Genomic DNA, 12,908 nt, shown 5'->3' on the forward strand with positions numbered 1-12,908 from the left:
GGTGTCGGCCATGAAGAGTGGCCTCCTGCCCGTCTCCCACAATGCGCTGCTGGTGGGGGACATGGCCTATTATGACTTCAATGGCGAAATGGAGCAGGAAGCTGATCGGATCAACCTGCAGAAGTGCCTTGGACCCACCTGCAAGGTTTGGCTCAGCTGTTCTGGGAAGATGCTTGGGGGTGGGATTGTCACAAACCAACATCACAAGTGATACATGTTCATTGGGCAATGTTTAGAAGTTTCCCAGAAACCAAAAAAGTAAATAAAATTCTCTCACTGTGCCCTTAAGTTTTGGTACACACCCAAAATATACTCCTATGTACTTAACTAGGATCATAAAGTATAGTCTCCTTTGTTCCCCTTAGCAATGTATAGTAAACACCTTTGTGTGTTATTATTTTCTCCATCACTATTTTACATTATTAAATTATACTTCAGAATATGAATGGCTATGCTACCATTTACCTGAACAGTCCTCTGTGATGGGATATTGGAAGATTTTTTTTTTTCCTGAATTTTCTCTTGATGTAAACAGCACAGCAGTGAAAATGTTTTCAGCTAAGTCTTTGTGTATTGCTTGAGATGATTTCCTTAGGATACATTTCTAGAGATGCATATCATAAAACTCTAAATTCGTATTGCCAAGCTGCCCTCTCCCCCACCCAGTGGCTAGAACATGAGAGTGCTCTTTCTCTGCTGTCTCCCCAGACTTCAGTGTTTTTTTTTTCTTGATAATTTGATAGAGAAGAACGTGATCTCACTATTGTCTGGTTTAAATCTGAAGACATATTTTATAATAGCATGTCATTAGGGGTGGTCAGATCAGTAGAAGTTTCAGAGCCAAGCCCAGGTTGATAGACACTTGCTTCTGTCCTCGAAAGGCACTCGCTGCCTGGGTCATTTCCCACCTGAGAGTCCCTGCTTTCCCATCTCTAACTCCGAGGAGATGGCCTGCTCTCACCTGGCATTCTCTAGAACTCTTTAGTAGTTCCTGGAGAAGGATGGGGTGTTCACATTTGTGAAATACTACAGGAATTTGAGAGGTGGGCATTTGTTATCTGCAAAACCTTCTGTGGGCCAGAGTCAACATCTCTTTGTGTTTCTCTGGTACTTGAGAGGAAGAAACTCCAGCTGTTTTCAGCAGGAGAGAATGTAACGATTAGACCACCAGGCCTCAGCCCAGGTCTGCAAGGACAGAGCAACACATAAGTTTGCGTTCCAGCTCCCAGGTGTGAAGCAACTGGTGTCATAGAGTTCTTAGGGATCAAAGCAACCAAGAAGAGTTTCTGGTGCTTGGGGAGTTAGGCTCTTGGTAGAAATTCATTTTTGGCCCCCCGCCACCACCACCTTTTACCTGCCTGCCCCTGGCTGAGTCAGAAACATGGCACCAACAGTGAGAACTCCTGGGTTCTAGTTTCAATTCTGCCCCTAATCAGCTGAGAGACTTTCAGTTTCTTTAGGCTTCTATTTCCTCTAGAGTACAACCAGTGAATTAAGAGTAGAAGGTTACCCAAGCTCTGTCATAGAACTGTGGGGCCACAGAGCTGCCAGGGCCTCCCTGAGTCCATGGAGAGGAAACCCCAGGTCCAGAGAGGTGACGCGACTCGCCCGTTTCTGCAGAGCATCCCTCAGAGAGCCACGCCCTAAGCTTTGACTCCCAAGTCAACTGGACCTTCATATTGGACATCAAGTAATTTCATTCACTTTAACAGCAAAAAACACCAGTTTTTCAGACTTCTAAATTCTCTTAATACCTAATAATCCAGGCTGTCCAAAGAAATCCACCAAGCTATTTAGTCTCAATGTTATAAAACATCTTCTGTTTCTTAGGATGGATTCTTAGGGTTAAAATCTTGTGTGGGGTAGTGGTGGGGTGTTTGTACAGAGAGAATTAACAAGCAGTGGGAGAGCTCTGGGATCAGATATGGACATTGATCTGAATAAAATGCAGAATCTCTCACTCTTAACTACAATTTAAAAGGCTTAAAGTTTAACTGTTCATTTGCTCCCCTGCAGATCCTGGTGCTAAGAAACCATGGAGTGATTGCCCTCGGTGACACTGTGGAGGAGGCGTTTTATAAGATCTTCCACCTGCAGGCTGCATGTGAGATACAGGTAAGCAAGTTCCTCCAGCAACTGGGCCGAGGAGTGATCCTGACCAGGGGCCTGTGGGCACAGGGAGGGCCTGCTCAGTGGCTGTGATTGAGGGAGTCCTGCGAGCCTCACCATCTGAAAGCCTTACCCTATTTCCCTATTTCTCTGCCTCAGCACTGCCGTATACTATTAAAGTTTCACACTTAGCATCGGTTTTATAGCTTTAAAGAATTTGTCACCATTGTCTAAAAATCAACACCCAAATCTTGGGGTCCATGTCCAGGACAGGTTGCTGCCTGGGCCCATCAGTTAGCGGGAGTAACTGTAATAGGCCAGGCTCATATCTTACCTGGGGGGTACCCATTCCAACCAACTGTGCACAGTCACTGCACACCACACAGGAGGTCTTTTTTCCTTTTTTGTTTGGAGGGGTTAGTTTGCAAACCATGGTCAAGTCCAGAAAGAGAAGTGGAAATCAGGCCATGGTGGGGTGTTGACGTGGCTGGCCTGAACTCAGGGAAACCGCACTGTGATGTCCAGGCAGCTGATCATGAAGTTCTCCTAACCAGTAAGGGGTTGGCCGGAGGGTGGGTGGAGCATCAGGGCCATGCGACCCCTAAAGGAGTTGGTGAAGGAGAATTAGGAAATCACAGCCCCTATAGCTTTATCAGATAACAAGGTGATGTTGGATAACCACCATTATCCGAAGGAGCATATGGTCCTTTCGTAGTGGCAAGCCCTCAGGTGAGCAAGGGGCCTCACCCAGCTGACTGGGCTCCATCCTTCCCAGTTCGGGGCTGTGGGCTTGGATCAAGGTTTCCTCAATTGCAGATGTGGGGCCTATAGTGTCTTTGCTAGGACAGGGCCTTTCAGACAAGAAGAGGTGTTGCTGGTCTTATTTTTAGGACTCAGCTGACGGAGGGGGAGGCTGGGTGCTGAGGCTGAACCAGCTCTCTCCAGGCTCCTTTTGGTGGACCATCTGTTCTTCCCTGGCCGGTCTGGGCAGAGCAGCACCCAGGAGAAGGCCGCCCTTCTCCTGGGTGAGTGGGGAGGATGGGATAATAAGCATGGCTAGTGGAGGCTCTATAAGTGGTGTGTTTCCCAGTCGATTTTAAAGGCATATGTTGATAAGACAATTGTGAGGACAATGTTGAAAAGATGTTAGAGGAAATGGGTGAGTGACCCCTCCTCCTGCCCCAAACATCAGTGGTCAGAATAGGAGAACGTGGTGAAGGTAGAACAGGACCAAGGTGGTACTGCTGTGGGCCTCCCTGCCCCAGCTAGTGACGCCGGCCCTGGCCCTGGCCCTGGCCCTCGTGAAGTTGGAGCCTGGTAGAGCCTCTGAGAAGCCCACCTGCACTTCCCCACATCTGAGCTCTTAGAGCTCCCCATCTTCCTTCTGAAGAAGAGGCTTCTGTGAGAAAATAGTTCTTATTTCTTTGCAAAGATAGCAAATCCTAACAGTGAATGGAGGGCAATGTCCATGTGTCCCCCACATGGTGAAGCACACCTCTCCCAGGCGCCAGACCCTCAGAATGGCCACTGTAAAGTCTCACCAAAGGCAGGATGGCCGTCTAGCCCCAGGGGGATGGAAGGGCGGGGCTGCCAGCCACTGGCTCAGACAGCCCTCCAGCTGCCTCTCTTGGCCCTGTTGCTGTCAGTTTCTTTTCAGTCACTGGTTTGATGTGACCTTGTTAAAGTGCACAGGCGGTAGAGGCGGATAACCCCCATGTTAGAGTGCACAGGAGAGAGGCAGGAATCCCCAGAACAGCTCCAGTGGCTTTTTTCCAGCTAGTGCAGCAGGGAGGCTTCTAGAGGGAGAAATGAAGCTGGAAGGTATGGAAGAAAAGCAGGCACGATTAGACCAGAGGTGTGGGCGGTTAAGGCATGGAAGGCCCTGGTTACCAGCAACCTGCAGATGTTTTAGGATTGCAGCCACTGGCCAGGTTGTTGCTGGGTGAATGGCTAGCAGGGCCCTCCATTGCGGGCCTGCTACTCCCCTTGGTGACCTTGGCAAACAGGTTAACATGGCTGTGATTGTTTTAGTGGTTCGAGGTGAAGAACCTATTGTGTTCTTCTGGGGACCATGTTCTCTTTGCTTCCCATCAGTTTGGGGTTGCAGGAAACTGGGTCATCCCCAGCTGGGAGAGGCAGCTTCCAGGCTGATGGAAAGAAGCTCAGGCTTTCTTCATTTGCTACTCATCACCATGGAAACTGGCAGGGGAAGAGGAAGGTGGGAGGAGGCAGTTCTTACAAGGATGTCAGCAGCTCTTTCCTCCTCCAGGAATGACCAGTTCCCAGGGGATAATGCTTCTCAGCCTTTCATGGCAAGACCTCAGAATGCATGTATCATGAACATTTATATGGCACTCCCTATGCACTATTCTAAGTGCTTCACAAATATTGCCTTAAATAATTCTAGGAGGTAGATACTACTGTTTCATTATACAGATGAAAGAACTGAGGCACACAGTAAATAGCTGCCCAAAGTCACGCAGTGAGTAAGTGGCAGAGCCAGGACTCAGACCAGACAGTCTGATGCCTAAGACCTTATCTTTAAACACCATACATTACGCTGCCTTTGGGACAGTAAGGGTTGGTGGGAAAGGTCAGTTCACAGGCTGGGACCTCTCCTCAGGGCGCTGGCCCTTCAAGTTGGGACCTCTAAGCTCTCTGTTTTTGCCAGGGTGAGGAGTTACCTTTTTAAGGTAAAAATGGAAGCTTCACTTGGACACAGGTCTTCGATGAGTAGGGTGTGGAAAATGAGTGTTCTTGCTTCCTCCTCTTCACAGGGTGATGGAGTCCCCTTGGGAAAGGGCCTGGCTGACCTCCAAGAAATCTCACAGGAGCAATTTGTAATGCTGGTGAATTTAACACATTCTGGTGTGTCTAGGATCCTCATGGGTTCCTGGACCTGTGTTTGTCAGCAAACTAAATTGCATCCTTTCATTTTCAGTAAAAACTGGAACACTGAAAGTTTATTTATCGAAGCCATTCCACTGTAATAAGCAGACTTACATGGGATGTCAATATTAATCAGAACGCTAGGGTATTGATGTATAACACAGTACACCTGGCTCACTAGAATACTCTGAAACCACCATCTCTCTCTGTAGCTGGACTTACCCAGGAAGCCAGCAGTAACCTGTTATATCTGAGTGGTGGATACAGGGAGTAAATGGACTGTACCTCTAGGTGAGTGAGCATGGCATTAGGAAATAAGGAGATCAGTTAGATTAAGGAATGTTTTCTAGTATGATTGTAAAATTCCCTGCTGTATACACATACGTCTTGCCCTAATACGCGCCCCTGAGGAAAGCTGCCTAACCCCCACACAGTGCCTGGCTGTGCACAGTCAGTACTGCTCCTGTCTCCTTTCTCTGTTTCCTTGACTGACTCACCCCATCGTGGATGATGCATTCTTCCTTTAGACCTGCCAGTCAGCCCATCAGGCTATACTCACTAGTCATTGGCCCAGAAGCCAGCCTGTTTCTTTCAAGTTTCATTTTTTTTTAAATAGAGATTTCAAATACACAGAGAATAATATATACTCACAATAGTGAGTATATTTTATCACTCAGATTAATACATATTAATAGCCTTTTCATTTCAGATATTTTTGTCTTAAAAAATGAAAATATTACAGATAAGAACTGAAGTCTCTTTGGAGCCCTTTCTGATCTCATCCTCCAGAAATATCAATCTGAAGTTGGTCTCTGTCCCGGGTCACTTTCCACTATTATACTCTTAAGATTTAACACTTCTGTTTCTTCCTTCTCTATAGTCTCCAAGAACTGAAATTAAGAAACAGCTAAAACCTTTCCCCAGAAGTAGTGCACACCCAAATTTGGAGTGGCTTTCCCTCTGGGAGGAGGAAGCCAAATACTCCTCAGTTTTCTAGACATTTCTGTTTCTAACCTTCCCTGATCCCCACTCTCTTTCCACACATGAGCACAGGTAAGTGCATGGGTAAGTGTGCATACATGCACACACGCACGCACGCGAGCTGAGGGCTCTCTGTTGTTTGCCGCAGGTGTCTGCCCTGTCCAGTGCCGGGGGAGCAGAGAACCTCATCCTCCTGGAGCAGAAGCACCGACCCCATGAGGTGGGCTCTGTGCAGTGGGCAGGGAGTACCTTTGGGCCCTTGCAGAAGAGCCGGCTGGGGGAGCATGAGTTCGAGGCCCTCATGAGGATGTTAGACAACCTGGTGAGTCTCCTGCCTTTGCCCTTTCAGGCCACTCCGTTAAGGCTTAGCCCCTGAGAACCAGCCAGGACAAGGCATTAGATGGGCCTGAGAACCACCATCATCAGAGTTCAGTTGTTAAAGCCCCGTTGATTGGCAATTTGACCTAGAATTTATGGTCATTCTAGTAGTTTTTGAGTTTTTGAGTTTTCTTAAATGAGGGCCTTTGCCACCCCCCTTCCAAGGGTTGTGGATGTCAGCATACCTGTGGAGTGCTCTTTGGAGAAGGGTAAGAAGATAAGAAGATACTGGTTATTCACAAAAGAGTTCACCTTTTTGTAGTTAGTTCTGCCTTTGTTGTCTCATGACTTTAATGCAGAAAACACAGTAAACCACCAATTTCCTCATTCCTGGTGAGCAACATTATAACAATATCCTATTGTGATGATTGAGTGAATCCATCATGTAAGGAATTAACTGGTATCTCCCTCAGAGTGGGCTTTAAAGAATACAAAAGAATTTTAAGATCCTTCTTTGTTCTTCTAGGGACTAATAATTTAGTTGTGACATATAAGCAGTAGATTATTCAGGAACAAGAGGAAAGTATGTACAATGAGGAGCTAATTGCAGGAAGAGATTGTAACTTCTTAGATTGCCCAGAAAAGTGAAAGATAAAAGCTATCTTTGTAACATTTCTGTATCTGACTCATTTCCCCCTCCTCACTGCTGCTTCCTTGGACCTTCCTTGTTGTTTCCTGGGTCACTGCAGTAATTTATCCTTATCCCCCAGTTACTCCAGATCACCAGGCTGACCATGAGGGCCACTTTATAATGATGAAGGTACAGTCCACGATGAAAATACAACTCCCATTAACATTTGTTTCCTGAAGATCTATGCCCAAATAAAGCATCAGGGCCAGATAGTTTCATACAGGAATTCTTTCTGTCTTTAAGAAACAGACAATTAGTTTTCAGGGAGTTTTTTTAAAATCGAGGTACCGTTGATATACCACCTTCTATTGGTTTCAAGTGTACAACACAGTGGTTCAACAGTTACCCATATTGTTAAATCCTCACCCCCCTAATGCGGTTACTATCCATCAATGTAGAAAAATGTTACAGAGTCATTGACTGTATTCTCCATGCTGTACTACCATCCCTGTGACCAACTTATATTGTGATTGTGAATAATTTTTCCCCTTTATCCCCCTCAACGTCTTCCCACACCCTCCCCAACCCCTACCCCTTGGTAACCTCTAGTCACTTCTCAGTGTCTGTTAGTCTACTGCAAGAAACAGACAATTCTTATGTTTATTTAAATTGTTTCAGAGAAGAGTGAAAGGACATCAAACCATGCAATTCAGATGAACACAACACATTCAGACCAATCTTACTTTGAGTTGATGAAAGGTGCTGCATAAAAATTAGCAAATAATATCCAGCATACTATTAGAATAATAATACCCAACAACCAAGTGAAGGCTCATTGCTAGTATTCAAGGATAGTTTAATATTATAAATCTTTTAATTATAGTTCATGATATTAATGAGTCAAAGGATAAAAACCTTTTAATCATTTTAATATTAAAAGGTATTTGATAAGAATTTAGTGTCAATTTATGAAAATAATAGCTGTTAAGTAGGACAGGACACTTATTGAACATAATTTAAGTGATTTTTTCTTAACATAAGAGCCAGTATCATGGTAAAACCTTTCAAGTATTTCCATTAAACTTTGAAACAAAACAATGATTCCTGCTCTCAGCACTATTGTTAAATAATGTTCAGGTAAAATACTGGAATTCAGTCTAAGGCAGTGAGACATAAAAATATTACAAAGGAAACAATTACTATTCTTTATAGAAAGTATTATATATGCCTATAAGTCCAAAAGAGTCAACTGAAAAAATAATTAGAAATGAGTGTATTTTTGAAGTGGTCTATTATAAAAATATATACAAAATTAGTAGCTTCTTTTTGCATCTTAACATGTACATAATAATATATTCAAAAATATAATAGTGGGAGGACATAATCCTATTTGCAAATGTGGTAAATCATAAAACATTAATCAGAACCCATTTAAAGAAAATCATAAAACTTTACCAGTAGATATCAGAGAAAACCTGAAATCAGTGAAGAGCTATAATTTATTCTCAGAATGTTCCATAGGGTAAAGAGGTCAGTTTTCTGAATTAGTCAATAAATCAGAAATTCAGAATGGCAGAAAATCCTGTAAAAAGAGTCATTAGGAATCTGTGTCCCACAACTATGGTAAAGCGTGATAAAGCTGTAGTTACTAAACGGAGTGGCACCAGGGCAGGCAAATCAGTGCCATAGTTTATAGAGTCCAGAAGTAGATCCCAAATATATGAGAAGTTAACACAGGGCAAACAGGAATCTTACAAAGCAGTGGGGAAAAGATAGACTACTAGCCATTGGGGAAATGAAACTAAGGTGGTTTGCTGTTTGATTCCTTTCCACAAGGCAAGTTGCTGATTTATCCAAAATTTAAACATACAAAGTAAACTCATACAGGTATTAAAAAACATAGATTGACAGTTTTGATGTTCCTGGGTTGGGGGAGACTTTGTCAAGCATTGCAGGAAAGTCTGAAGTCACGATGACAAATACTGACAGACGTGGTTACATTGAAATTAAAAATGTGCATTCTTATAAGCCATTCCCCCCACCATAAACAAAGCAAAAAGACAAACTATGGGGGGAAATATTTGCAACATCTGTGGTAGTCAAAATATCCTAATGTAAGAAGAGAGACTACAAATCAATGTGGAAAAGGTAAACATCTTGGTAGAAAAATGAACCAAGAACACAATTTACAAAGGAAGAGATTTAAGTAGCTATTAAATTTAAAGTATCCAACTTTATTCATAATCAAAAAGCAAAAAAAAAAAGTGCGGGTTTTACTTTTAATCCATCTGATTGACAAAGATTTCTTTTATAAACTTCAGCAATATTCAGCAGGGGGGAAGGGAGATAAGAACTGGGAACTCAAGCACAATTGGTGGAAATATAAATTGGCTCAATATTTTGAGAAGATGGATATGATACATATCAAAAAACTTTGAATGTACCCTTTAACCCAGAAAATTTCACTCTAGGAATTTATCTTAAGGAGAGAATCGTTTAATTGCCTAAAGAGAAATATGTAAAGATACTCATTTCAGAGTTGTTTATAATATTTTGAAAATGGCAAAGTGTCCGCCAGTATTGGTTAGATCAATTCTATGTCCATTCCTAGGCATACTATACAGCTGTTTAAAGTTTTGTATATTTATAGGTTCAATAACATGAAGAAATCTCCAAACCACACTGATAAGCTAGAAAAGCAGCTTGTAAAACTGCTTGTGTAGTATGGTCCCACCTACATAGTTTTATATATATACATAATGCATAGTTATATATATAGTAATATGTAATTATAAAACATGAATTATATATTATAAATATATATTATATATAATTAACATATATTCTGTAATTATATGATTTACATATACATATATGCATGCTTCGAGATGATTGGAAAGATTTTTAATGGTTGTCTCTGAGGATGAGATTTTGCATAAAACCCATGCTTTATGTTTCTCCATAGTGCTTAATTTTCCTACATGCGGCTTACATTTTCTTTATAACCAGGAAAATGTTAATACCATTTTAATGTAAAAAAATAAAAGACAGGGAGAGCCAAGAATTGCTCCAGCATCTGCCAAGATTCCTGAATAAGTGTTCTGTGTAGCAATCATTTCCACCTTGGTGGGACATGGGCTTCCTTGCTTAAGAGACAGAGACGTTCTTGAATCAGATTTCAGGGTTCCCAAAAGGAAATAATCAGAGGCTTCGGCATCTTAATTAAGGGAGGGCTGATGGTTAGAATCAGCTGCAAAGCTGAAAATCCTGCAGCCCTGACTTTGCCAATGTCTGGTGAAGTCGGCAGTGCTGAGGTGGGCCCAGGCTTCAGCATTTGTAAAGCTGCCAGGTGATGCCAGTGAGCAGCCAGGGTTGAGAACTACAGGGGCAGATGAGAAGTTGGCGCTCTGTTTGGGTAGGGAGCTTGGTCCGTCTGGTCCACAAGAACCTGAGGTTCTAGGGATTTTCTCAGCCCTGGTCAGAGGGCTTGTTGGGGGACCAGGACGAGGGAACAGCTCTGAAATACGCCAGAGGAGCAGCAGGGCCTGGGTTGTCCTGGAGATTCTGGCTGAAACTGAATCCTTCAGGAAAACAGGGCAGATCGTACATGGGGCATGCGGGTGTGTATGCAGACCATTTTCCCCACAAAAAGTGGTTCTGTTATTACAATTTTTAGGGTTATAGAACGGGTTACACGTACCGCTATCCCTTCGTTCAAGAGAAAACCAAACACAAAAGTGAGGTGGAGATCCCAGCCACGGTCACAGCCTTTGTGTTGGAGGAGGACGGTGCCCCAGTGCCCATGCTACGGCAGCACGCCCAGAAGCAGCAGAAGGAGAAGACGCGCTGGCTCAACACCCCCAACACCTACCTGCGGGTCAGCGTGGCTGACGAGGTCCAGAGGAGCATGGGCAGCCCCCGACCCAAGACCACAGTAAGGGCAGCCGGGGGAGCTCCTGCGTGGCTACATGTGTGGGTTCAGCAGCTTTAAAAGGGGGAGCAGATTAAGTCTCCTCTGGGCCTGGGCTCGTACAGTTTCCCCTTGGGCTTCCTATTGGGCATCTGGGAGTAGTTGCGCACACCTCTGATCACCTGTTTTTTGCCCCTTTGCACTGAGTTTTTGGGTCTGAGGAGCAGATTTCTCCAGAGGGTGGCTAGACAAGGTCACCCCCAGAAGCACAAAACCCAGGAGAAATTGGTTTTGCTTCTTGTTCCTGCATCCAGAAGGGGGCTTCTGGGGAGTTGAGGGGATGGGTACCCAATATTTGAACTGCACATCTGATGCAAACCCAGGGGCTAGGTGGGGATTTGTTTCTATTAAGTTGTCCTCTTCCTGCCCACCCCCTCTACTCATACCCTGACTCTTATTTTGGCTTTTCATTAACATTAGAGTAGTTAATAAAGTAGTGAGTAAGGCAGCCAGGTAGAATGGCTCTCCATTATAAAAAGCAAAGAGCCCTGCAAATTAAAATCAGTGAGTCATCTAATCCCCAAGCTCAAGTGGCCAGCTGTCACCGCTGGTTACCAAGATTCTGATCCCTGCTCTCCAGGGTGCTTTATGGATGACTGTTGATTGCCTGGGGGCCTTCTTGGGCAGCTGGGTCTTTAGATGTCCATCTGTCCTGGGAGAACAGACAACAGAGAGACTCAGTAGGGGAGAACATCTATGTGCAGGCTGGCTGACCTCTCCCTGAAGGCCGCTTGGCCCTGATCTCGAGGGGTGGGTCCCTGGGATGCCGCACAGGCCTCACTCCTGTGCCTTACCCACCTGGCCTTGTGTGTGTCCAGTGGATGAAGGCTGACGAGGTGGAGAAATCCAGCAGTGGCATGCCAATACGGATCGAAAATCCAAACCAATTTGTGCCTCTCTATACCGACCCCCAGGAAGTGTTGGACATGCGGAACAAGGTAGGTGGTAGCTGCTTATCTTGCCAACTCTTCTCCCTCAAGGGAAGTCCCCCAAAAATGAGCTGAGTTCCTGGGATGTGCCTGTCTTACCAATATCCCGGGTGCCCCTTATGGGAAAGAAACTACCATTTATTGGCCGTATTCCAGGCACTGTGCTAAGTGCTGTCCTGACTTCGTCCTATACAGCCTTCTTACTTGGAGAGCTGCTTGCTGTAGATATTACATGTGTCTGTGAATCCTGCCCACAAATTGAGTTTTTATAAATGTTATGCTATTTTCTCTTTGGCTCATTTTCAAGATTTGAAAATCCTTTATATTTATTTCTCAACATTGCTTTACAGTTCACTCACTTATATTTCAAATGTTACTTTAAAAACTTAAGTCTTAAAGGACCACCTCCCAGGGGCCGCAGGACTTGCAGATCCCCAGCCCAACCCCCCTCCCACCCCACAAAAGATGCATATTCAGTAGGTGTGGGTTGGACCCAGGAATCAATTTTTTAAACACATTTCAGAGGTACTTCTTAGGAATATGCAAATTTGAGGGCCCCCCTCAAGGATGTACTATGCCTCATTTCACTCTGTACCTCTCACCTTCTCAGAGTTAATGAGAACCTGGTGTTTTATGTAAACTACATATTCACTCTGAAACAGACTTAGAGACTGCTCCTTGGAGGACATACTATGTGAGAAATATAGGGGACAGACTCCTACACCACCAGAGGACCTTTTGAGACTCAAGTTGCAGACCCTATTGGATGCCAGGATGCCCTGGGATGCCCTCCCAAACTCCACATCCTAACACTGAGCAGCTGACTCACTCTCCCGCTCCCTTTGCATACAGATTCGAGAACAAAACCGACAAGATGTGAAGTCAGCAGGGCCTCAGTCCCAGCTCCTGGCAAGCGTCATTGCTGAGAAGAGCCGAAGCCCGGTACAGCAGAAGCTGCCCCTGTCTGGAGGGGACACATGTTTGCCCTCTGGGTCTTCAGTGCCCGGGGCTGGGCAGCAGGACCCCTGAGTCCTCATGCGAATCTTGGGCGCTGGTGCTCTTGCTGCAAAACAGTTGCTGT

The 12,908-nt window shown here is 44.5% G+C and overlaps 1 protein-coding gene across 7 annotated transcripts in view; it reads left to right on the top strand.

Moving 5' to 3' along the window:
- Window positions 1-12,908, top strand: part of ADD2 (adducin 2) — a 113,701-nt gene that overhangs the window by 88,584 nt on the left and 12,209 nt on the right. For all 7 annotated transcript variants that reach the window (XM_073211810.1, XM_073211820.1, XM_073211785.1 and 4 more), the window contains 6 exons: window positions 2-145; window positions 2,017-2,115; window positions 6,128-6,301; window positions 10,605-10,862; window positions 11,717-11,836; window positions 12,680-12,769. In XM_073211810.1, the coding sequence (XP_073067911.1) occupies window positions 2-145; window positions 2,017-2,115; window positions 6,128-6,301; window positions 10,605-10,862; window positions 11,717-11,836; window positions 12,680-12,769 (885 nt within the window). The remainder of the gene's footprint in view (window position 1; window positions 146-2,016; window positions 2,116-6,127; window positions 6,302-10,604; window positions 10,863-11,716; window positions 11,837-12,679; window positions 12,770-12,908) is intronic.

The sequence above is a fragment of the Manis javanica genome, chromosome 1 (assembly GCF_040802235.1).
Source record: "Manis javanica isolate MJ-LG chromosome 1, MJ_LKY, whole genome shotgun sequence".
Classification (NCBI taxonomy): domain Eukaryota; kingdom Metazoa; phylum Chordata; class Mammalia; order Pholidota; family Manidae; genus Manis; species Manis javanica.